Source organism: Simochromis diagramma, unplaced genomic scaffold (assembly GCF_900408965.1).
Source record: "Simochromis diagramma unplaced genomic scaffold, fSimDia1.1 OVJJ01000362.1, whole genome shotgun sequence".
Classification (NCBI taxonomy): Eukaryota; Metazoa; Chordata; class Actinopteri; order Cichliformes; family Cichlidae; genus Simochromis; species Simochromis diagramma.
Window position 1 is genome coordinate 657,672 of NW_024386815.1, and position 25,847 is coordinate 683,518.

Genomic DNA, 25,847 nt, shown 5'->3' on the forward strand with positions numbered 1-25,847 from the left:
TACCTAGCTACTCGATAAAAGTCAGTGAAAACATACAAGGGTGGCATCAACCGCATAACCTAGTGTGACTAACAGAGTAAAATCTACAACCAATGTATAGGGTACCCCAGCTTACCTGTCCAGCCTCCCACCACACACAACATAAAGAAGCCTGTTCGCAAATGTTTGTCAAAGCAGACGCCAGCAGCCCCAGCTGGCCAGGGAGCGGCTCATTTGTAGTGTTCCTTGGAGTGTGATTGGCCAACTGAGCCCAGACCAGCCAATAGACACCTGCCAATCAACTTCGAACTGGCCAATCAGAGGAGGCCTGACGCCTGAAAGATAAATAGAACACAAAACAGAGCACAAAAGCAAAGCCACACCCCTTGGCACGTAACACAACCTTTTGAAGGCAAACCATTTCTCACTCACCATCGATAACTCCACAGTTTTCCCTTCTCCTCAGGTTAAGAGCCATGGTGTCATCCTAGACAGTTCACTTTCCTATAAATCTCACATCAATAATCTCACCCGTTCTGCCTACTTCCATCTACGTAACATTAACAGATTGCTTCCTTCTCTTTCCACCCAGTCTACGTCCATTCTTGTCCATAGTCTTATTACCTCCCGTATTGACTACTGCAATTCTCTTTTGCATGGTCTCCCCCAAAAATCCCTCCATAAGCTTCAACTAGTTCAGAACTCTGCTGCTCGCATTATCACCAGAACCCCCTCCTACCAGCACATCACCCCTGTTCTTCAGGAACTTCACTGGCTCCCTGTGAAATTCCGGATAATTTTCAAACTTCTTCTGCTCACCTTCAAGGCCATTCATAACCTCGCTCCTCCTTACCTTTCTGACCTGTTAACCACCACCTGTTCTGCGCGTTCACTTCGTTCTTCTTCTTCTATCCAGCTTACTGTACCTTCCTTCCGCCTCACCACCATGGGAAGCAGAGCTTTCAGCTGCTCTGCTCCCAGGCTGTGGAACTCTCTGCCCCCAGAAATAAGAAACATTGGTTCTCTCCCCCAGTTTAAATCCCAACTCAAAACTCATCTGTTCAAATCTGCATATTCACTGTGAATCCACTGTTTGTTAATTTTATCTTGTGCTTTTATTTTATTGTTCTTATTCTGCCATTGTTTTACTAAGTGTTTTATCCTATTGTAAAGTGTCCTTGGGTGACTCGAAAAGCGCTCATAAATAAAATTTGTTATTATTATTATTATTATTATTATTATATGCCTGTATACACCTGTATATATATGGCTTCTTCATTACGTCATTGAGCTTTAATCTGCACTTGCGAATGGTGCAGTGAACTGTGTTCCTGAGCCTGTGCAGTGATCTAAATGGCAGAATGTTACCTGTTTTTGATGCAGTGCTGTCTGGGGGACCAAAGCTCACAGGCATCTAATATGGATTTTTGGCCTCATCCCTTAAGCGGAGGATTTCTCAAAATTCTCAGAATCTTTTGATGATTTGATGTACTGTACACGATGATGTCTTCAAAGTCTTGACAATTTTATATGAAAAAATATTTTTCTGAAATGTTTTCACAGTTTTTAGACACTTTGCAGACATTAGAGGTTAGACGTTTTGCAGATTGGTAAACATCTGGCCAGTTTCTTTTAGGAAATGGGGTTGTTTAAATAGTGTCGTTTGTCTAGATCTGATCATAAAGTGATAATGTGGCTGAGAACATCTCTCTGCTAACGCCATCTACTCACTGAGAAGCCCCTGCATTAGATTCATTGAGCTTTTTGATTTGGTCAATTTTTCAGCCTTTGAAGGAAATAATTCCATGTATTTATTTCCCTTTGTTTCCTCCTCCAGATGCTCCAAAGCCTCCCTCTGTGTCAGTGCGTCCCTCTAGTGAAATCAAGGAGGGCACTTCAGTGACTCTGACCTGCAGCAGTGATGCTAACCCAGCAGCTACGTTTGTCTGGTACAAGACAAATGGAAGAACACCTCTCAGTAAAGAACCCGAGCTTGCCTTCAGATCCATCGAGCCCTCTGACTCTGGACAGTATTACTGTATAGCTGGAAATACATTGGGAAGGAAGACATCTGAATATACTTCTATCGATGTGAAATGTGAGTGGAAATAATTTCATTTTTCTCAGATTCAACAATTTTTCTTCTCACTGATCGATTTTATATCTCTTTAGAGACTTTCATTTGATTTTTGATCATCTGTATCAATTGTCAATAAGGTTTTGCTCACAGTAGTTCAACAAACGTATACCTCTAGTTGATACATTTTGTCAATTCCCCATCATTTGCAAAGACTTCTGACTAATTGTGTTTAAAATGTGAGTCTGCATTTGTCCTGTGAGCAACTAGTGAGGAATTCTTTGGGATTCTGGCACGATCACGCCACCATGGAGCGATCGTGGCTCAAGAGTTGGCAGTTTGTCTTGTAATCGGAAGATTGGCAGTTTGAGCCCCGGCTCGGACAGTCTCGGTCGTTGTGTCCTTGGGGAAGACACTTCACCCACCTAAAAGTGCTATATAAATGCAATCCATTATTGTTATTCTTTGACATGTCATCATAGCTGGGGTAGGCTCAAACCACCCAAAAATGCAGTAAAGCTTACTGTTTTTTCCAATAAGAAATTATTGAACCAACTCTCCAACATATCTGTCCATGGTTTCAAGATGATGTGCAAACTTTTCTTTTACTGCTACAGAAAAGAGGCAAGTAACGTGGAAAGTTTGAACTGGCATTCATGTTCACTAAGAAACTATAGTTTGATCAGACTGGTCAGTCATAATGTCTCTGTGGACATCAGTATTCCTGCTAAATCCTGCTGGGGTGGCTGTAGCTCAGGTTGGTGATTCAATCCCTGGCTGCTCCAGTCTGCATGGCAAATATCCTTGGGCAAGATACCAATGCCAATTTGCTCCCTGATGCATCCATCAGGGTGTGAATATGTGAATATGTGCATAGAAAAAAGTGTTTGTGTGAATACGTGAAAGAGTCATGCTGTGTAAAGTACTTTGAGTCCTAGAGTAGACTAACAACATCCATCCTGTCATTTACACTTACAAAGATGTTTGATTTTGTTCAAAAACTACAATTACCTTCCTGTGTTTCCCCCCAGATGCTCCAAAGTCTCCCTCAGTGTGAGTAAATCTGTCTGGTAAACCCAGGAGAACATTTCAGTGACTCTGACCTGTGGCAGTGATGCTAACCCGGTCTGCTGATTCTGGAGAGCATGACTGTGTAGCTGAGAACAAGTTGGTGCCGTCAACACCTAAACACGTTTCTATTGATGTGAAACATGAGAGAATCAAGTTGAGAGAAAAATGCTTCATGTTTACTTAATTAACACGTGATGTGTCAAAATATATGCAGAAACTTATTATATACACTCGAATCTCACCACATTCTTATTATATATACAATTATCATTGTATCTGTTATTTTTATTTGTACTAACACATTATCTGAACTGCTTTTCTGCTCAATTGCACATTAAAAATATATTGTTATATATTTCATTCTTATTAGTTCATCTTGTCCATTCATCTGTCCACAATTGATAAGAATCACTACTTCTCCTGGAATATTGATCAGATATAACCTATTGATTTTTGCTTTTTCATTCCATTTCTCTGGATTATTGCAATTATCTAAAAATTGGAAAACAACTTATTGTTTTAGGTGTTTTTGTATTTACATTTCCGTTGTGTTTAAAGCTCTCTTTGTGCTCTGCAAATACATTACTGACATCATAATTCAAATTAATACAAAGAAACCAATTAATCAAACATAAAACTGAATCGAGTCACCCTTCTTTATGTTTTGTATTCGGAAGTGCAGATATTCATATAAGGAAGACCTTTACGGAGTTCCTTCTGTGATTACATTGAAGCAAAATGTTGTTAGTTTAGAATTAGCGAGTATCACCTTTTTTTTCTTTGTCATGTAAAACCACAGTAAAGGGATTCATCTGTCATTTTGCTGAACTTTAGTGTAAATGTACATGTAAAACCTAACCAGCTGCCTCTGACTGTCACTGTCATTTTTTACTGTCATTAAAGGAAAACAAATAAACACAAATTTAGAGGACTTATATCCGAGTAATACTTGATTATCCAATCATCTCTGTGTTATCATATTGTCAGTGTGGGACTGTGGGTAAAAGCATATAAGTGAGCAGAATACAGTGACCTCCTCATGTCTTTGATGGGAGGGACAAAAGGACTGAGGTCAAGAAATAAAATGGGAAATATAAACAGATAAACAGAACTGAAATAAATGCTATAAATTACGCATTAAATAATAGCCTTATTCCAGTGAGTTAATGGTAATGTTGTTATGTTATTGAAAATGTTCTCACCTGCAGGTCTTCCAAATGCTGTGCAATCCAGCTGAAACACAACAAATATCTCATTCTTGTGAGTCATTGTTGGAGTAGTTTGACTATTCAGTGCATGTGCCACTTTCTTGAAAAAATAACTTAATATCAGTGACAAAGTCAATGTTCCACATGTCCCACCACAGCTTGGGAGGATGGAAAGTATTTTAATAATGATCATTTGTGGGTTAGATGAGTCTGCCACGCTGCAGTTCACCAGATGTGCACAGACTTTAAAATACAGTCACTGCAGCTCAAGGTTAGTCATGAGTGTGTATACTCAGATTATGTTATGCCCTTTTGCATCAAGTCTCCATCAGCTGTGTTCCCTTTGTTTGGTTATTTGTTGTTCAGTTTTGGTGACCTGTGTGTTTAGTTTTCAGTTTACTTTCCATGTCTGTTTTTATGGTATTAGGTTCAGCTTTGTTCCCCTCATGTTTACTCTTCCTGCATTACCTTGTGTATTTATTGATTTTGTTTCCCTTCACCCTTTGTTGAGTTGTCCCACTAGCTCTGCTGTTCCAAATTTTTCCCCTGTGCTTCCTCGTGCCTTATGGATTTCTTGTTGCCTGTTTCTGAACTACCTGTACTTGTTCTTTTCTTGGAATAAACACTGAGGGTTAAAGTATGTTCAACCTTCATCTACCACATCCTGCATTCACTCACCATACCGCACACAGCACCTGATAATCATTTTAAAACACATCCTATTATTTATAATACAGTTGATTTAAAATTATTTCATCTCCATAAAAATACAAGAACAGACACATACAAGTAAAGTATTAATAGATTAACAAAAACAAAATAAAGGATGAGGATTTGATGCTTTGAATTAGAAATATAATAGGAGATGCTTCTTTCCACTGCACCATACGTTCAGAAGTTCAGAACATCCTGTCTCAGTGACACTATTGAAATCCATGTTAATTTTTGGATAAAATTATAGGCTTTCTTGTTATCAGCTCTTCTGAAAACATTAAGCTGATCCAAAACATTTCAAACTAGAGTACTACAGTTACTAGACCACCTATATTAGCATCTCATCTTTGGCTTCCTGTATTTCTTTCTTTCTTGGATTCAAAATTGTGATTCTATAAATTCTATATCCTGAATGATTAGACCCCATATCTTTTTAAAAGACCTCATAGCACCACATTATTCCAATATTGTATGTAAACATGGGCTCCTCTAGCAAACCAGTTCAAATTTAATAGTTAAGTCAAGAGAAAGGCTGATAAGTAAGTCATAATTTAGTTATACTTCATCCTTAATTGTACCAAATGTGACTGGAGGGCCCAGTCAGACCAGCTGATTTTCAAAATAAAGGACCCGGTGCAGATTATACACTGTGACTCTGAAACACTTCTGGTCTTTAACTGAAAAAATAGAGCGGGGGTTGCAATATCTCGGACATGAGAATACACCACAGACCTGGTGCATTTCAGGGGTCATGCTGTTGTTGCTCTAATCTGACACAGTGACCATCCCTCATTCATCCTCACTTTCCCTTCTCATGCATTTCTGTGGCTCTTTGCTTGCCTTTGTGTTTACTGTTATTTTGTTGTTTCTCTGTCTTCTTCTTTCCTCTCTTTAGAGTGTTTGCACACCTCTAATAATTAAATAATTTGCATCAAAATTAAAAAAAGTAAAATTTGAACAAATCCTAGGTGACTGCAAACTTTTATTAAAATAATAGCATCAGAAATTTTAAAAAGCCAGGTACCAGCAACTCCATCGATGAACTGCTGCTGTGACCATAATTTTATCTTGCCATTTTCCCCAATTAATAACAAAAACACCTTTGGTTAGTAGTGCCATTGTGGCCCTTTGTTCATCATTTTTATGAGCAGAGTTTACAGGTGTAGACAAGTGGTGGAACCTCAGAATCTCATCTCTGCTTTGTGTAGATATGTGTTACTGTTGGCTTCATCAGGTGGTGGCCTCCGGCTGATAAGCTGGAGGAGGTGTCTGGGGAGAAGGAGGCCTGGGTTTCTCTGCTGAGGCTGCTGACCCCACATGCCGACCTCAGATAACTAGAGGAAAATGGATGGATTTATCAGCTTTAGCACCTACACCTTTAGTGCTCCTCCACAGTTATCCTTCTTCTTCATAAACAGTATGATGCGAATCAAAAAATTAAAAATGGTGCTGACACTGTTGGAAAAAGGTGGGGAAACAGAGGGACCGGAGGCGTGTCTCAATGATTACATTCGACCTATGACACAAGGGGGTGGAGCACATGTGATTAAGCTAGCCATTAGTTGCATGAGCACACCCCCATACTTCTTGTGCTACTTTTGGTATTAAAACACCACAAAATTAGTCCCTCAGGCTTTAATATAACACATTTAGAGGGCTGTATGTGGTTTTGAAAACAACAGCATTCAGTCCCAGATGTAATGGCTTCATCCTTATTCATGCTTCATGCTGAAAAAATCACATGAAAAAGAAGGAAGTGTGGCAGTTTTACTTTTCGGTCTTGTGCTTCCCAACAGGGACATGATTTTTAAAGACAACATCTTTTTCTATGGTAAGTAGAAGTTACTATTTTATATCTTTATTTTTATTGTGTTTTTGCAGACTGGAAAATACAATATTTAAACTCTTTGCTGATACAATTTTCTGTCACACAGACAGAAGAGAGGAGCAGCCATGAGTGCAACTGCAGCAGCAAGGATTGAATTTGTATTTGTACTGCTTCTCACTGCATTGGGTACTGAATAACTAACTTTTACAATGAAGGAAGCTAAAAGAGTGACATTTGTTTTAAAGTTATAATGTGATATTAAAAGTTATAGTGTGTTTATCATGACATTTCCACAGATTATTAAAATGTTCCCACCATCAGCATCTCAGGATGTTTTTATCTCGACATGTCTCTGTTGTGTATCACTGCATAAAAACTGCATTGCTGTTTGAAATAACTCTAAGTGGGTCTGATAGTAGTATATTTGAAGTATTTAGTTACGGCGTCTCTATACTAAAACAAAACAGGAACCAAACATCTTCACTTCAATTTCTTCAATTTCTATTCTCCTTTTGGTTTCTAGTAAAGCAGCTCTCAGAGATCTGCAAACGCAGCAGCACTTCTGTTCTGCATTTTATAAAGTTTACTATGAAACTTATCATCAGTCTCATTGCACAGTAAACTGTTTGAAACACGAGCATTTTAACACGCTAACAATAATTAAGATGCACATTAAATCTGAATTTAGGTTAAAATTACAGATGCCCTTCTTAGTCAACACCTTTTCTTTGTTAGAATAGAACAGAATAAAATAGAATAGTCCTTTATTGTCATGGCAACTGTGCATGAATAAAATATAAATAGTAAGACAGCAGGGAGAAATAACAAACAATTATAAATATATACAAAACTACAGAAAAGCACACAGTTGTGTGTACATCAATATAAAACTTAATTATTAAAGTGTTGAACATAAATAATAACATGGCAGTCAAAGTGCATAATAAAATATTAAATTTCATATAGAGAAAGCTTTGTCTCAATGACTTGCATTTCATTTTAAAGACACTTTGTACAAATGTTTCCATTATTAATGTCACTGTGATTGTGTTTGTAGTGTCTGATGTGCTCTGTGTTACAGCGGTACTGGGTCAGAATGGTTGGTCAGTGACTTACACTTCCACTCACATCTGCGCCTTGAAAAAATCAACAGTGGACATAGGCTGCAGATACAGTTACCCTTCTACAAGTCACAATATGAATACTGCAGTTCAAAAAAGACTTTGGTTTATAAAAAACAAGGATGAACCGTTGGATCTGAAAACATACGCGCCGTACTCGCGCCGAGCGGAGTACCGCTTTCATGAGAACGACTGCACTCTGAGGATCACAGACCTGAGAGAGAGAGACTCAGCTGAGTACAAGTTCAGATTCGTAACAAATCAGCCTGATGGAAGTTATACGGGTTCACCTGGAGTCACTTTGACTGTCACAGGTAAGATTTTCATTGAAAATTCTACTGTTTTGTTTGGTGGTTTAGTTTAAAATGAGGATTATTTGTTTCTTCCTTACAAATCCAGACTTGCAGGTGAAGGTGAGAAGATTGTTAAGCCACACAGAGCTGCAGTGTCACAGCAGCTGTGATGTAATTGATCCTCCATCATATGTTTGGTACAAAAATGGACAGAAAATAGAGGAAGAAACATCTCTGCGAGTCTCTGTTGGAGGTGATGACAGCAGCTATTCCTGTGCTGTTAAAGGACATGAGGGTTATCGCTCTGCTGCAGTGTGTGAGTTTACTCCACAGTGTCACTATAAAAAATCCTAAAATCATACAAAACATGTCAAGATTTAAAAAAACAAAAAACAAAAAAACCACCTTATGTTTAAAGCTCTCTTTTTAAACTTTCTCTTATCCTCCAGTTTCTCCAAAGCTCTACTATGTCTTAGTGAATCCTTCTGCTGAAGCAGAGGAAGGAACTTCAGTGTCTCTAAACTGTGGCTTTAATGCTAACCCAGCAGCTAATTACAGCTGGTACAAGGGAAACATCCAAACACGTATCAGTGAAGGAACGGTCCTCGACTTTTCGTCTATCCAGCCCTCTGACTCTGGAGAATATTACTGCACAGCTGAGAATGAGCTGGGGAGGAGTGCATCTCAGTCCATCTTTATTAACGTGAAATGTGAGTAAATCAACTTTAATAACAGTTTGCTTGAACCCATTTACTTTATTCCATCTCTCCTAAGTTGTTTTTCTATCATCAAATATTAAACATTCAATTCATTGAAAGTGGATTGCTGTGTAAACCTACTGTACAACCCATTAATATTTCATCTGAATGATTCAGTTACTGAAGGGTTTCTGGTCAAATGTCTCTATGCTTTATGAAAGCAACAAAACATTTACCATAAGAATTAAAAAAAAAAAAAAGGAACCAGCTCATTTTGCTTTTTGCTCACATCGGTTTTCTTGTTTCTGTTTCCGGCATGATCTGTCATTAGTGATCTACGCAAAACACATAGCGGCAGCAATGTTTTCACTGCCAAACTGAGCATACACAAAACAAACTACAGAGCTTTTAGTCATAGTTATGCAACATACTGCATTCAATACAACACAAATGTATCTTTGTGTGTTATAAGATTTCCCTTTAATTGCCATCATATTTGAAATCTCCAGTGGGATATAAAGAATATATCTGCATCACAGAAATCACATTTGTTGACCTGAAAGTTTTTGCATGAGGAACAGATTTAGATTCAAACACCGTGAAGTTGATTCATCCTCATATCTTCTCCTTCAGATGCTCCAAAACCTGTTAATGTGTCAGTGACTCCCTCTGGTGAGATAGTGGAGGGCAATTCAGTAACTCTGACTTGTAGCAGTGATGCTAACCCAGCAGCTAAATACACCTGGTATAAGGGGAATAACAATAAACCTCTAAGTGTAGACACACAGCTTGTCTTCACCTCAATCCAGCGATCAGAGTCTGGACAGTATCGCTGCAGAGCTTACAACAGCGTGGGGGCGACATCTGACACCATCTCTATTCATGTGAAATGTGAGTGAAACTAATTTATACATCAGATAGTCCAGAAATCTCTCTCACTGAGAGCATTACTTCCTCATTATTTCCCTGAAATACTAACAAATTGAATCATTTTCTTTCTCTCAGATCCCCCAAAGTTTGTCTCAGTATCAGTGAGTCCTTCTAATGAAATCAGTGAGGGGAGCTCAGTAACTCTCACTTGTAGCAGTGATGCTAAACCAACAGCTAACCACTTCTGGTACAAGGATGGTGATCAGACACCTCTCATTAATGAACGGCAGCTCTCCATCACCTCCATCCAGTCCTTTGACTCTGGAGAGTATGTCTGTGCAGCTGAGAACCACCTGGGGAGGACGACATCTGAATCCATCTTTATTGTTGTGATATGTAAGTTCTTCACTCACCTTTATGCATAACCATCCAAATCTCCTCACTGAGCAGCTTGTTGAGCAGTCATGGAGTTGATTTAGTGAATAACTCAGTCTTTGCAGGAACTAATACTAACCTCTCTTTTTTTCTCCCTCAGATGCTCCAAAGTCTCTCTCTGTGTTGTTCAGTCCCTCTGGTGAAATCCAGGAGGGCAATTCAGTGAATCTGACCTGTAGCAGTGATGCTAACCCAGCAGCTAACTACACCTGGTACAAGGAGAATAGCCAAACACCTCTCGTTGTAGAACCACAGCTCTCCTTTATCTCGATACAGCCCACTGATTCTGGAGAATATTACTGCCAAGCTGTAAACAAAGTGAATACTTCCACGCCTAAATACATCTCTATCCATGTGGCATGTAAGTCAGACAGTGTTTAAAAGCAACATTCAGCTAGTTATTGTCAATATTTTATCTCATTATGAATTTGCCAATATTATCAGTTTGCAGCTCAAACTGCTTTATAATTACAGTTCAGCAGCTGACCTAAATAAAGTAAATTTATTTTAATATAACATTTTAATAACATTTTAATATCATTATCATCACTGACTTCAATTTATGATCATACATTTGTCTGGGATGATTCTGTGTTGTGGTGAGGTAGCAGTTCAGTGACTAAGATAGTTTATGTTCTGTTCTGTTAGACACTGCAGGGAGGTTCTGGGTTCGCACTTTTGCCCAGCTTGGACCTTCCTGCAGAGTTTACATGTTTTCCCAGAGTACAATGACACACTTGTTGCGTTAACAGGCAATTCTAAATTGAAGGTATGGGTGCATGTGAGGGCTGTACAGCTGTACTCCCTCTCTGATGATGATGTTCTCTTACCCAGTTTGAATTGGGACCATCTCCAGTGGTTAGATAAGCGCTTAAGAATGGCAGATGATAGATGACATTACCCAATCAATGGTTTGCTTGATAGCTGTGTACAAGTCTCATACAGAGATTTGTATTATTGTATTATATCAAGGCAGCCCCCATTCATTTTTTTTATAGACACAAGCCACAACCTTAAATATTAAGCAACTTTAAACTAAATTATCATATTAGCTCTCTGTTTACACATAAAACAACTTGAAAACACTAGTGTACACTAGTGTAACCATTAGGTTCACAGATTTGTTTGATTTGATCAATAATCAATAATAAACCTTTGCAGAAACTAATAACATGCATATAATCTATGTTCTTTCTCTACCAGATGCTCCAAGGCCTCTCTCTATGTCAGTGAGTCCCTCTGGTGAGATAGTGGAGGGCAGTTCAGTGAATTTGACCTGCAGCAGTGATGCTAACCCAGCAGCTAATTACACCTGGTATAAGACGAACAATCAAACCCCTCTCATTAAAGAACCACAGCTCATCTTCAGCTCCATCCAGTCCTCTGACTCTGGGGAATATTACTGTACAGCTGAGAACAAGCTGGGGGTCTCATCGCCAACATACAACATCTCCATTAATGTGACATGTGAGTGAAACAGGCTTATTTCTGTGAAGGTTCTCAGTCATCCAGGTCATTGTAGTCTAAGGAGCTTGGAAAGAAAAGCATCTGGACTTCTTTAAGTTGCTTGAAGACGTTTCACCCCTCATCCAAGAAGCTTCTTCAATTCTAAGGTCAAAATGTTGGAGAGTCCCAGATTTAGAAAACAGGGTAGAAAACTTTCACTTGGTGCTTTAAATTAAGTTAACATTTGCTTTACTTGGTCTTCCATCAGCTTTGTTGCTTACTCCACTACATGATCAAAAGGGAGTTTCTGTGTGAGCAACATATCACGGAAGTAAGCAATAAAATGATGTCAAATTACTGAATTCATTTTAAAAGTGATTCTATTTTAATGTAATTTTAGTTATTTTATAATATGAAAAAGTCAGATGGAATTGGTGATTTACACACTGATAAATCAAGACAGGTAGACAAACAGGTAGCAAAATACAGCCTTCCAGGGAAGAAATTCTTAATAAAATAAAGCTTTTGTGACCACTTAGTGCAAAGGACAGAGTGTAACACTTTCTCATAATTTTAATATTTTAATATTCATATTTTAAAATAATATATTTTAATATATGAGTAAAGTTCATAACAGCAGTTACTGAAGCAAGAGGCAACTTTGTACAGCTTACAAAAAAATTAGAAAGACAAAGCGAAACAGAACTAATGACCTGAACAACATCAGCTTTCCTGTTTACTTAACAATCACAATCAGCTCCCAATATTATTGTCATGCATCGTGTGTGGAAAAAGTGGGTTGAAACTGTATTGTTAAAAGTACAGGTCTGCTCTGTGTTCTCCTCCAGATGCTCCAAAGCTTCCCTCTGTGTCAGTGAGTCCCTCTGCTGAGATAGTGGAGGGCAGTTCAGTGACTCTGACCTGTAGCAGTGATGCTAACCCAGCAGCTAATTACACCTGGTACAAGGAGGATGAAGAGTCACCTAAAACTTCTGGACAGAACTTTACCATCACTGACTTCAGACCTGAACATAGTGGGAGTTATTACTGTGTTGCACAGAACACCAGAGGGCATCATTACTCCACCTTACAGCTGACTGTTGTATCAAGTAAGTTAAATCTGATTTGTCTCATATCTGATCCTGTAGTTGTGTGTTCTATTCATTTGGTTGAGTTTGGTTATGGTTCGTTTTAGTTCAGGCTTAGTTATTAGGATTTAAAAGTGCCACCCTAATTCATTTGATCACTTTTTTTAGGAGCATGGAAATTAACAGCTGTCATAGTCCCTGCTATTCTTCTGGGTCTTATACTCTTATACTCGGTCATCCTATGGATCATGTGAGTGGAACTTATGTGCCATTTATTGTATTGTCATTTCGCTAAGTTTGTAATTTCTTTAACACTTTCATTTAATCATTATCCCAACTAGAAAAAACAGATCCTCAAAGCAGCAGCAGCCTGAGCCTAGAGAGGAACTGGATACCAGTGAACAGGTGACAGGAAATATTACTTGCTTTAAAGTAAATGCTGCTGCTTCACTTTCTGTAAAAAGTTTCCGGAAGCTTTCTGGAAAACCTTGTGTGGAATAGCTTTTATGTTCTAAGACGTAAAATAGAACTTATGGTAAAATAAGCTTAGATGACATCTGTAAACATATATCTGTCCGCTTCCAGAGTGCTTGGTTGTTAGTTTCCATTTTTCATTCCTTCCACTTTCCCACACTGTCAGGCTCATTGCTGACATCACAGGTCTAGTCAAAGTATCTCTCTGGTTGTTTTCTTCAAGCCAATTACCATCCACTCCACGTTTCTTAAAATCTCACTGCTAATCTGTCATTCTCCCTTGCAGACTCCTTCGTGCAACCCACCTCCGCCCCATCTCTGCCTCTCCCATGTTACTCAGAGCTCCAGTCAAGCCTGCATCTTCATCACCACCACCAGCCTCTAGACTCTGGAGGGTCCTGCCTAATTCCTGTCACCGCTGGGAATCTGTTCAGCCTTGACCGGCCATCAGAGTCCAGTCACCAGATTGCTTGAAGGAATTCTGTTCATGAATAAATAGTGTTCAGTTCATCCTAACCCTCTCTCCTCATTGACATTCCATTCCCTTTCTCACATTCCAATATAACTCTACAAAGTGTGTCAGTCTTGCAACTAATAGACCGCAGACAAGAATAAAAAGCCAAACTCAACTGTCCTGCACAGTTGAGAAAAATATATCAGCTTACACACAATATTTTAACACAAATGTGACAATAATTAAACCTCACGGAGAGCACGTCGGGCTCAAACAGTAGTGAGCAAATTTAGAATGAAATCATATCAGAGCATATATATATATATATATAGATATATACTAGGGCTGCAATAATACACAAAATTCACGGTTCGGTTCGGTTCGATACTTTGGTGTCACGGTTTGATATTTTTTTGATACAAAAAAATGTTCATGCTCTTTTATTTTGTCATTTATTAAAATTATAAATATATATTTTAACTCAAAAGTACAGTTTTTAAATTTAATGTTGCTGAAACAACAAAGTAATAAAAAAATAAATCTATCTGATCGAGAAATCACTCATCTTTGGAAAAGAGAGTTTATTACAGAGAAATATCTCTTTCCAAAAGAAAAGCTATCCTATACGCTTCTTCTGGGCTATAATTCTCAGCAGCATATTAAACATATCAGGTCCCCATAAGAAGAATCATGTGCTAACGGCTGTCTAAATGACTCGGGTAAAGTTTGTAGCATGCGTGCTTGTTGTTTTTGTCTGCTTCCACTTGTCTTTGCACTAGGATAAGATAAGATAAGATAAGATAAGATAAAACTTTATTAATCACTCGGGTGGGTTCCTCTGGGAAATTCGGTTTCCAAAAGCACAGCACCGACAGAAGTTACAGTTACAGAATATTATATATATATATATATATATATATATATATATATATATATATATATACACACAAACACACACATATATAAATATAGAGACATATATAAATAAGATATACGAAGGGGATAAATAGAATAAATAGGAATAAAAATAAAAATACAAGTGAAATTGCACATTTCAAGTATTGAGGTCTATTGCACCGTTGACTATTAACAAAAGTATTGCACAAAAGGTATTGCACAGTGAAGTGAAGAGGCACTACAGCTTGCTTGTTCCCCCCTCCTTTGTCCTCCTGTTTCCCCTCCCTCACCCCTCCAGAGAGGAGTTAAACAGTTTGATGGCGTGTGGGACAAAGGAGTTTTTAAGTCTGTTAGTTCTTGTCTTGGGGAGAAGCAACCTGTCACTGAACAGACTCTTCTGGTTGTTAATGGCCGTGTGCAGAGGATGCCCAGCATTGTCCATAATGTCCAGCAGTTTTTTTAGTGTCCTTTTCTCTGCCACTGTCACCAGAGTGTCCAGCTTCATGCCGACCACAGAGCCAGCCTTCCTGATCAGTTTTTCCAGCCTGGATGAGTCCTTCTTTGCTGTGCTGCTCCCCCAGCACACTACAGCATAGAAAAGTACTCCAGCAACCACTGACTGGTAAAACATCCTCAGGAGCTTCCTGCAGATGTTAAAAGACCTCAGCCTCCTGAGGAAGTACAGTCGGCTTTGGGCTTTTTTATATAGGTGCTCTGTGTTGCATGACCAGTCCAGTTTATTGTCCACCCACAGCCCGAGGTACTTGTACTTGTTGACCACCTCCACCTCCTCCCACTCTATCTGAACCGGCAGTGGACCGTCTCTGGACCTCCTGAAGTCCACAACCAGTTCCTTAGTCTTTGAGGTGTTGAGTTGCAGGTGGTTTGTGTGACTCCATGCGACAAAGTTCCTCACCAGACTTCTGTACTCCTCTTCCTGATCATCCCAGATACACCCCATGATGGCTGTGTCATCTGCAAACTTCTGAATGTGGCATAATTCAGAGTTGTAGCAGAAGTCAGAGGTGTAAAGGGTGGAGAGAAGAGGGGACAGCACAGTTCCCTGTGGTGCTCCTGTGCTGCTGACCACAGTGTCAGACGTGATGTCCTTCAGCCTGACGTACTGTGGTCTGTCGGTGAGGTAGTCGGAGATCCAAGCCGACCAGGCAGGGGTCCACCTCCATCCTGTTCAGTTTTTCCTGAAGCATACAGGGCCGGATGGTATTAAAGGCACTGGAAAAGTCAAGAAACAGGATCCTGACCGTGCCTTTTCCCCCATCCAGGTGTGAGTGGGCTCTATGCAGGAGGTACAGGATGGCATCCTCCACTCCGACATCCGCCTTGTATGCAAACTGTAGTGGGTCCTGGGCATGTTGTACCTGTGGTCAGAGGAGGTTGAGGAAGAGCCGCTCTAGAGTCTTCATAAGATGTGACGTCAGTGCCACCGGTCGGAAGTCGTTCAGCTCATTGGGCCGGTTCCTTTTGGGGACCGGGACGATGCAGGATGTCTTCCATAGGGCGGGCACTCTCCCCAGTCGCAGACTGAGGTTGAAGACTCGTTGTAGCGGCTCCCCAAGTTCAGCAGCACACGCCTTTAGCATCCTAGGACACACCTTGTCTGGGCCTGCTGCCTTTCTGGGGCGAAGCTTCCTCAGTTGTCTCCTGACAACTGAGGATGATGTCGGCGTAAATGTGCAGTCATATTCATTGTGTTCCCACTAGTGCTGTCAGCGTTAATCTCGTTAAAATGACGTTAACGCCACAACACGGCAAATCTCTGTTAACAAGCTACCGTGGATCGCCCCATGCGTGGGGCTGGACGGCAAACACGTTAACGAGCAAACTGTGCTAACGCACTATTTCCCATCCATGTAATGGAGCATTGCGTGGCACATCCGACATACTGTTTTACTTTTGTCCATGACGCGCTTACCTTCAGGGTCATACTTCACATGAAGACCAAAATAGTTTCAAAGGCCAGATCTGAATGAGGGTGGGGGAGGCTCAATTTGCCATGTTGCAACGAGCTTAGCTTCTGTCTTGCTAGCTTGTGCTGCGCTCAGTGGATCTGCGCTCGACAGTGCAGCCTAGGCGGTTTAGTCGAACACAAATCCACTGAGCTCTCAACACAGACAGCATCGTCAGAAGAAAAGTTGATAAAATAAATTAAAAATTTTGTATTGTTCGATACATATGCGTACCACACCGAAAGCACTGTATCGAACGGTTCAATATCGATACGAGTATCGTTGCACCCCTAATATATATATACCCCTATATATATATGTATATATATATATATATATATATATATATATATATATATATATATATGTATATGTATGTGTTTCTATGGTGTATTGATTGTCATGTGCTTTTTGTGCTAAGGTGTTTTTTCTGTTATCAAACTGTTCTCCCACTAGGAGCTCAGTCTGAGTGGAGTTTTTTTTCTCCTCCTCTTACCTTGTGTTATGTATTTTCGTTGTTTTTTTCTTATCAGCCTACCTTTCTGACATGTCTCCCCAATGTGATGTTTGTGTAAAGTTGGTCAGAAGGTTCCTTTGTAAGTGTGCATGCGCCATTAGCGTGCTGCCTGCAGTAACCCTAATTTCCTTCGGAATTAATAAAGTATTCTGATTCTGATTCTGATGGCTACAGATACCGACTACGTAATGGAGCAATAATCAGCCGCCTCCTGCAAATGGATGACATCAAGTGTTATGCCAAGAGTGAATGGGGCATTGATTTCCTGATCCACACCACCAGGATACCAGCAATGACATCAGAATGTTGTTTGGTTTGGAGAAGTGTAGTAAGATGGTAACAAAGAGAGGAAAAGTAGTTAGAACCCAGGAGATTGCACTACCAGAAGGCAACATTGCAGACACTGAGGACAGCTGCAAGTACCTGGGGATCCCACAGACAAATGGGAATCATGAAGAGGCCGCTAGGAAAGCTGCAACTACCAAGTATCTACAGATGGTCAGGCAAGTCATGAGGAGTCAGCTGAACGGCAAGAAAATTCTGGGCTGTTAACACCTACACCCTGCCCGTGATCAGGTACCCTGCTGGTATAATAACCTGACCAAAGGCAGCGATAGAGCAACTGGCATCAAGACTGACATACTTCTCTTGGCTTACGGCAGAGATGGTTGCATTTTCTCCTGTCTCCTCTCCCTCCCTTATCTTCCTGCTTGGCTTGTATTGTCTTTGTCTAGTTTCGTCTAACTGTCATAGACTCTCTTTGCCTTGTTCTTTAAAAATCAAGGAATTATGGATTTGATCAACTGGTCTCTAAACGCTTCTTGACACCTGAGAAATCTGGGTGTGGAGGAGCCTGATCGTCCTGCAGGAACGTTTGCTGCCAGATACACGACCATCTTTCGCTAGAACAAGTGGCATATCACGTGCCTAGTAACGCTCTCAATGGAGGACGTTGAAGAAATCTTTTCAGAACCTTGATAACAGCGTTCCTGCTGATTGGAACTGGCACAGCCCTGGCTTATCGACAAAGCGGTTACAGCTGTTCAAAATCCCACAAGGCTGCCCGGCATGATTGACGGTGGGTAGAGCCACGAGCAATCAGACTGTGATTATTGAATGCAATATGGACTAAATCATGGAGAAGCTCACAGTTCTAGAATTGGGACCAGTGACAGACACTCTCTCTATCGATCAATCAATCAATCACTATGTTCATTTGGCCTTCCCTCACCAGCCGGAAGCTCGAAGGCTGAAACTGGGACAAATACTCTCCCAGATTACAAGACTGTGTAGACTCTCTGCCCTATATCTTCTACTTCCACAAGGCCACCGGTGTTGGCTTAGGGATTGCTGACTTTTGCTTAACTGGGCAAAAGGAGACTGTCTCACGAGTTGGATACAGGATACACACATATGCACACACATATGCACACACACACACACGCGCGCTCAGACACCAATATACAGTCACCCCACCCCTCCCCCTTCAAAACACCTCCAACGTGCTTATGTCTTTCTATGTTGTGAAATGTGATAATCATGTGTATGTGATGAGGTGGGTTTTTTTTTTTTTTGTTCTCAAACTGATCTCCCTTTAGGAGCTCAGTCTGGGGGGAGTTCTTTTTTCTGCTCTTCTTTCCTCATATTGTGTATGTCCATTGTTCTGCCTGTGATGTTTGTGTAATATATTTGTGGTTGTAATGGTAAGATGGCTCTGGAATGCCAGCAGCCTTAACCAATTTCCTTCGGGATCAAAAAAGTTTTAATGAAATGAAATGAAAAAAAAAAGAGGAAGCTCCTAACCTAAGTCCAGCATCCTGAGACTACATGCTAAGCAGAAGGAAGAATTTTTACTGACACTGTTGAGTGTCACTAAAAACAGTCCAGGATGAGGCAATGAACATCCATGAATACATCAGGAAGATGGCCCCAACCAACCACGTGCTCAGTGAATGCTTCAGGCAACAGAAACCCAAGGCAGAGGAGGAACCATCATGGAAGGACAGGCCCCTGCACGGTATGTACCACTGGCAGATAGTGGAGGTGGCTGACATCCAGATGTCCTACCGGTGGCTGGACAAAGCTGGACTTAAAGACAGCACAGAGGCACTAATCATGGCAGCACAGGAACAAGCTCTGAGCCCAAGATCTATAGAGGCTGGGGTCTATCACAATAGGCAAGACCCCAGGTGCAGGACTGTGTAAAGATGCCCCGGAGACAATCCAGCTCCCTGCAGCCCTTCTAGGGTGGTGGAGAATGACTGAACGATCATGTGGGACTTCCAGAGATAAATGGTGGTGGCTAACCAACTGGACACAGTGGTGGTGGTCAAGCAGAAGAAGACGGCCATACTGATAGATGTAGCAATACTAAATGACAGGAACATGAGGAAGAAGGAACATCAGAAGCTGGAGAAATACCAAGGGCTCAGAGAAATATCAAGAAGATGTGGAGGGTGAAGGTAACAGTGGTCCCAGTGATAATCGGAGCACCAGGTGCTCCGATTATCCAACTCCCAAGCTAGGTGAGTGGCTCCAGCAGATCCCAGGAACAACATTGGAGATTTCTGTGCAGAAGAGTGCAGTCCTAGAAACAGCTAAGATAATGCACAGGACCCTCAAGCTCCCAGGCCTTTGGCCTTAAAGGGCCTTAAATTGTTTTTATTAAAAAAATAATAATAAAATAAAAAAAATACGTATTTATTTTTTTAAATCAATAATTTATTTTGAATTTAAAAAAATTCTCCCATCTAAAACCTTTTATGGTCAATATTAAAAACAAAAAATAAAGACAGAAACAATATCTGCAGTGCCACTTAAAAGTTACTGAACCCTGTTTGGGATATGACATTTTAAACGTTTGAGTAAAAGCAAGCCAGTGAATAAAGTTTAACTTAAAAGCTGTTTTTATTTAGAGGTCACAGTCTATTACAACAAGGAATGTGTGGCTGATGAGTTTGTCAGTTAACTCAGACTTGACCACAGTAAGTTTTTGATGTTGTTTCTTTCTTCCTTCTCTTTGTAGCTAACCTTTAAATTTGGAAAAGCAAAAAAGCACTGCTGCCCTGAATCACACAGCAGACATTCTTGCTTGATATGCAAAAGAGAGAACTGTGTATGACTATTTTGAAAAGGAAGGACGTTAGGGAAGCTGCTTTTATAAGCTGTTGTACGGTTGTTAAAAAGCAAATTATGCTTTTCATGAGCACAACAGCCTCTGTTCCTGTTGTTATGTGACTGTTTTATTCTCATGCACTTTACTCACCTGCTGGAGTGTTACTGTCATAACAGACAGAGAGGCAAGAGGAGCAGCAATGGCTTCAGCAGCAGCAGTCGCCCATCTTCTTTTTGCCCTTTTTTTCTCTGTTCAAGGTAATGTTTACATATTTATATATATATTAGTTTTATTGTTGTTTCCCATGTCAGACAATTATGTTGAAAGATGGTGTGACTCCATCCATATGTTATGATGCTGCTGGGTCATATTAAAATACATTAACAACAGCTTTAAAACTAGTGACCAATGGTCTGCTGATGGTACCTTTCAGTTTCCATCTTTCTGTATATATTTTAATGAACAATTGTCATAAAATAGAAACTGCCTATTTACTAGGCTTATTTTTAACACCCAATTTCAAATCCCTGAAAAATACTGAAAGCAAAAATTAGATTTTTCTAATTTAATACTTCTTTTCTGTACAATATACAATTCAGTTTGTAGGTGTTATAATGATAATTTTCTATATACTGGCTTCCCTCTCGCCTATACTTTTTCTTACTCATCATTATATATAAAATTGGGATGTTCTTCCTGAAAAAAAAAAAAAGAGAGTAGGACTACACGATGCTTTTCATACTCTAAAAATGCTCAAGTATCTCTACTTCTTTGTTTTAGTCCTTACAATATGTGAGGATACACGTTTTATGAACCTGAAAGATCTGGGTTTAGTTATTCTGCTGCATAGAATTGGACCTAATAATTTTTAATTTCATTTGGGCCTCATTGCAAAGCAAATGCTGAAAGTACATTCAGGTTGTCCTTTGCCTAATAGGTAAAATGTTACATGACACTTAGCAAACACTATTAGTTTTTTATGGACTTTTGCAGAATGTTATCTGTAGCCTTATGTAAAGTAAAAACAAAGTACACAGAACTGATTATAATAAAAACTGTCTGATAATAAGCTTTTGGCTTTCTCTTATTACTTTGTGGCATGCTTTGTTGATCTTGAACTCTTGAGTTTTTTGTTCACTATTATGTTTTTGTCAAGTGTTGTTATGTTACAGTATATTCAAGTTGTGTTCTTTTTTTGTTTTATGTTAATTCTTGGTCTGGTTTATTATTTCCTTTCCAATGGTCTTTTTGTATTTAACATTTTATTTAAAATCCTCCATTTTACATCATCCTTGAGTCAGGTTTCTGAGTTGTTGCTGTTATTGTTACCCCACCGCCATTCAGGTGTAATTCAGGTGTAATTTGGCATAACTTTTATTTTTAATATACTTCTTTTTTTATGCACAAACCCCCCAATTTGTGAATAGAGCCTGCTCTGCTCTGCGTGTGTCTTAGCATGTCAGACATACACAACAGTGGCAGTACAGATTAAAAATACAGTTTTACTTCTGTTCTACTGATGTTGGACCAGATCTGGAAGATGCTGTGAAACTATAAAACTTGCAGTGCCTTTTATGAAAGGAGTCCAATACGAGTCAATGAGTGAGAGAAATTCACTTCTGACTGAACGCAATGCATAAATGGAGTGACTAAAAGTGACTAAACTCTCATACGATGTGACAAAGTGATCAAACTGGACAGTGAAACCTAAGATTAGCTGGCATGATGTAAAGTAACTTGCTACCAGCTGTTTTTGTTTTACTCCCTCTTAGGCATTCAAATTGCCCTTCTCAGGCATCCAGAGAAGGGAGGTTTGTATGCTTAAGTAACTGAGACAATATCAACTGTAGGCACCAATTTGAGCACATGAATGCCTACAACGCCCCTTCTCCTCCACCTTTGGCATACAACATGTGTGGCTGTTCTCTAGCCACATATGTAAATCAGCATTAGTCAGAAGGGAAACATTTTTCCTGGCCAGTGTAACCAAATATGGTGGAGGAACACGGCGTGTTTCCACAAACCAAAAAATGCAACTGTTCTAAATTTCTGAGAATCCATCTCAGAACCGTTGGAAAATACCATTACACACACACATCATAGTGCAGGTCTCAAATCCTCCTATCTTCCCTTTGTGTCACGTTAATCCTTTTCCCCTGTTCTTTTGTGTCACACTTCCTGTTTTATAATGGTTGTTTTTTTGATTGAGTTTAATGTCATGAGACATGGCCATTTCTCGTTTTGTCTGTTGTCTCCAGCAGACAAAATGTACTGTACTGTATGTTATTGTCTCATTTTCCCCTGTCTGATTGTTAAAAGAACACTTGTAGCTGTGTGTCCTCTAAATCTGTATGTGCCTGTTCTGTGTTTCTCTCAGCATTTGAATTTCTCTGGCTCAATCGTCTGTGGTTCAGTTCCCTGGTTGTTCCTGGAATTTTGGATTAATCTACATTAATCCAAAATTCTTAATTTCTTAATTTGCAGTCTACTACAGTGAGGAACATAAGTATTTGGACACCCTGTGATTTTGCAACTTCTCCCACTTAGAAATCATGGAGTGGTCTGGAATTCATATTGTAGGTGCATTCCTACTTTGAGAGACACCTTTTAAAAAACAATTCAGGAAATCACATTGTATGATTTTTACAGCATTTATTTGTATTGCACTTTCTAAGTGGGAGAACTTACAAAATCGCAGAGTGTTCAAATACTTATGTTCCTCACTGTGCATATGTACATATCTCTTTCTTTGGCATTGTTTTTCCGTAAACAGCAATCTGTGTTCATCTGTAAACCTTATTTTATGATAGGTTAACAAAGTCAGAGTTGTTAGATAAGCTGGTTGCTGGAAAAGTGCCCAAGTGAGGTAGATTGAAAATCCTCCCACCAATACAACTCAAATTCAAAGAGTACACTTCATTAATGTTGTTATACGGAATAACAACACATACTGGATTAAAGGCAAATTCATGGCTTGAGTTTCCAGTCCCTCAAACATTACCTGGCAACATATTAAATCCTGTTCTCTGGTGTTATTTTTCTGATTTGTGTTACAGTGGTGCAGAATAAGGCTAACTGGGGAGTGACATACACTGCAGCTGAGATATGTGCCTCCAATGGATCAACAGTGGAAATGAAATGCACCTACACATATCCTGCAGGGTATACTGTTACAGAAGAATTCTGGTGTTTTCAAAACAACGAGAACCTCAAAGTCAACTCAGATTACAAAGATCGGATTCAGTACAACTGTACTAAGAAAATATGCACTATGAAAATGGCAGACTTGAAATGGACAGATTCCCGTGAATACAGGTTCCGTTTCATAACAAACAAATCTGATGGAAAATATACTGGTATACCTGGAATCACTTTGTCTGTCACTGGTAAAATTATCTAAAAATCTTTTTTCCCTTTTTCTGCAAAAGGTAGCATATTTATGTTTACAATGTGTAGACCACAAAGACCAGGCACAACCCAGATGTTTAGTTTGACTTATTTTATTTTTAGTTTGCTCGCACATTCCAAAGTTGGCTTCTGCCTCTATTGAAGTAGGGAAGGCATGATTAGATGATGCTTACCAGCTGCAATAATCAGCATTCCCTGAAACCATATCCTGAACCCGCTGCTCCACCCCTCCCCTGCAGCAGAGCCACCAACCACACCCTGCCACTGCAGTGGAGTGTGATCCAAACAGAGGGCGCAGCCAAGGAGGTAATAGCGAAGAGAGCTGACCACCCACCAGATGGCCAGGATCTCCTTCTCTATAGTACTGTACCTGGCCTTCCACTCTCACAGTTTCCTGATTTACACAACTGGGCGGTCCCCCCACACACACACACCCTAACAGTTGGGGCAAAACAGCTCCATGTCCAAGTCATCAGTCTGCAGAATAAAAAAACACAGGAACATCTAGGTGTGTGAAGTAGGGGTTCCCCACAGAAAGCCTTGTTAACCTGCGTCCACTGGACCAGATCTGGTACAACCTTCCAGGTGAGGTCAGTCAAGGAGCTGGTAAGCTGTGGCGGGAGTCTCCAGCTTGCCCCAGGAACTGCCTAACCTCCTTTTTGGTCTTGGGGCACGGGCAGGATGCAATTGCTGCAGTTTTGTCCATCTATAGATGCACCTGCCCACCTCCCAAGTGGTATTCCAGATACCATACCTCCCTTCATACAACCACACACTTCTTTGGGAAAGTTGTGGGTCCAGGCACTCCAGGACCACAGCAGCCCACTGCACATGCTCCACCCAAGTGTCACTGTGGATAATAACAGTATCCAAATAGGTGACAGCACATGCAGCTTGCAGCCACAGCACCCAGTTTTTGAGGCATCGCAAGGTGGCTGGGGCCCCTGACCAAGATGAATTGAAGTGCAACAAATTGGTGCAAACTGTACGGAGTGGCATGGGATAATCATCAAACCATGACACCTCATTCACTTTGCATTAGTCAACACAGAACCATATATACCAATCTTTCTTTAAAAAAGAACTATGGGTATAAACCACAAGCTGTGCGACTCTTCTGTTCTGTTTCAGCATTTCAGCCATTTCTTTCTGAACAATTTGCCTTTTATGCTTAGGTAACCTGTAGGGCTGTAAATGCACCATCACGCCAGGCTCGGTTTCAAAACTGCCCTCTTTAAGATTTGTAAAGCTGGCAGGGGGGAGAACACATCTGCCAACAGCTGTTGCAATGCGGCAACATCCTCTCTCTGGCCTGTCTGTGATGGTTATCACAATGCAAGAATGGTGGAATTTGGCACCTCCGGCCCCAACTCATCTCTTTCTCATGACAACCTCGCCAACGTGTGCAGCTTTGCTCTTAGGTCCAGAAAATATAGAATCTCATCTTTCGCCAGGCTCGGATGTTCTCTCCAGTTTTCTTTAATCGGGTCCAACACCCCCTACAAAATTCTGCCAAACAGTAGCTCAAGTGGAGAAAATCCAGTGAAGGCTTGGAGCACCTCCCACACAGCAAACAACATAGGGTCTAACCAGCAATGAAACTGCGAATCATGGTGTTATTCAGCTGCTCCACCAGCCCATCAATATGAGGGTGATAGACGCTAGTCCCGAAAGATTTAATGCCAAGTAATTCATACAGTTTGTGTGTTATTATTATAACACCTACAAACTGTGATTGTGCAAGACATGAACGATGCGCCCAGGGACCTGCATTAAAGGTAAAGGGCACAAAGTCGCTTGATGACCTGCTGACAGACAGGGTACCCACCACTGGCACACATCTCCCCTGAATGCCCGGACGATAAATTCGGGACATTATTTGCTCCAGAGTTTTGTCAAAACACATGTCACCAGCCATCGAGTTATATTGAGCCACCTGAAAAATCATTTCCTGGTGGCTTTTATGCACCAGCAACTGTGTGTGGTTGTCCTGCATGAGAGTGTCGCCACTCTCTCAATACAATCTGCCAATATAATCAATACAAAATACGGGAATGTCAGATTCAGGGCGCACCACCTGATCATCAATTTTTATTACTTGATCGAAGGCTGAGTGTAGACTGTCATCCTGAGGCTAACCTAGTAGCCACCTACTCTAGGGCCACCTTGTGTGGACATTCCTAGGTA

General features: G+C 40.3%; 2 protein-coding genes and 1 long non-coding RNA gene across 3 annotated transcripts in view; 2 read left to right on the plus strand and 1 right to left on the minus strand.

Annotated features, from left to right (window-relative positions):
• LOC120730715 (basement membrane-specific heparan sulfate proteoglycan core protein-like) overlaps positions 1–4,972 on the plus strand; it is a 25,844-nt gene extending 20,872 nt beyond the window's left edge. Inside the window, exons 22-23 of the mRNA XM_040027178.1 lie at positions 1,817–2,077; positions 3,088–4,972. Coding sequence (XP_039883112.1) covers positions 1,817–2,077; positions 3,088–3,113 — 287 coding nt within the window. The 3' untranslated portion in view covers positions 3,114–4,972. The remainder of the gene's footprint in view (positions 1–1,816; positions 2,078–3,087) is intronic.
• LOC120730723 overlaps positions 1–14,954 on the minus strand; it is a 19,143-nt gene extending 4,189 nt beyond the window's left edge. Inside the window, exons 1-2 of the long non-coding RNA XR_005695183.1 lie at positions 14,944–14,954; positions 10,545–10,554 (exon numbers count right to left, since the gene is read on the minus strand). This is a non-coding gene — a long non-coding RNA (uncharacterized LOC120730723). The remainder of the gene's footprint in view (positions 1–10,544; positions 10,555–14,943) is intronic.
• LOC120730716 (B-cell receptor CD22-like) overlaps positions 6,508–25,847 on the plus strand; it is a 27,082-nt gene continuing 7,742 nt past the window's right edge. The window contains exons 1-9 of the mRNA XM_040027179.1: positions 6,508–6,880; positions 6,984–7,063; positions 7,959–8,312; positions 8,398–8,607; positions 8,741–9,001; positions 9,623–9,880; positions 9,995–10,255; positions 10,395–10,655; positions 11,498–11,761. Of these exons, the coding sequence (XP_039883113.1) occupies positions 7,003–7,063; positions 7,959–8,312; positions 8,398–8,607; positions 8,741–9,001; positions 9,623–9,880; positions 9,995–10,255; positions 10,395–10,655; positions 11,498–11,761 (1,930 nt within the window). The 5' untranslated portion in view covers positions 6,508–6,880; positions 6,984–7,002. The remainder of the gene's footprint in view (positions 6,881–6,983; positions 7,064–7,958; positions 8,313–8,397; positions 8,608–8,740; positions 9,002–9,622; positions 9,881–9,994; positions 10,256–10,394; positions 10,656–11,497; positions 11,762–25,847) is intronic.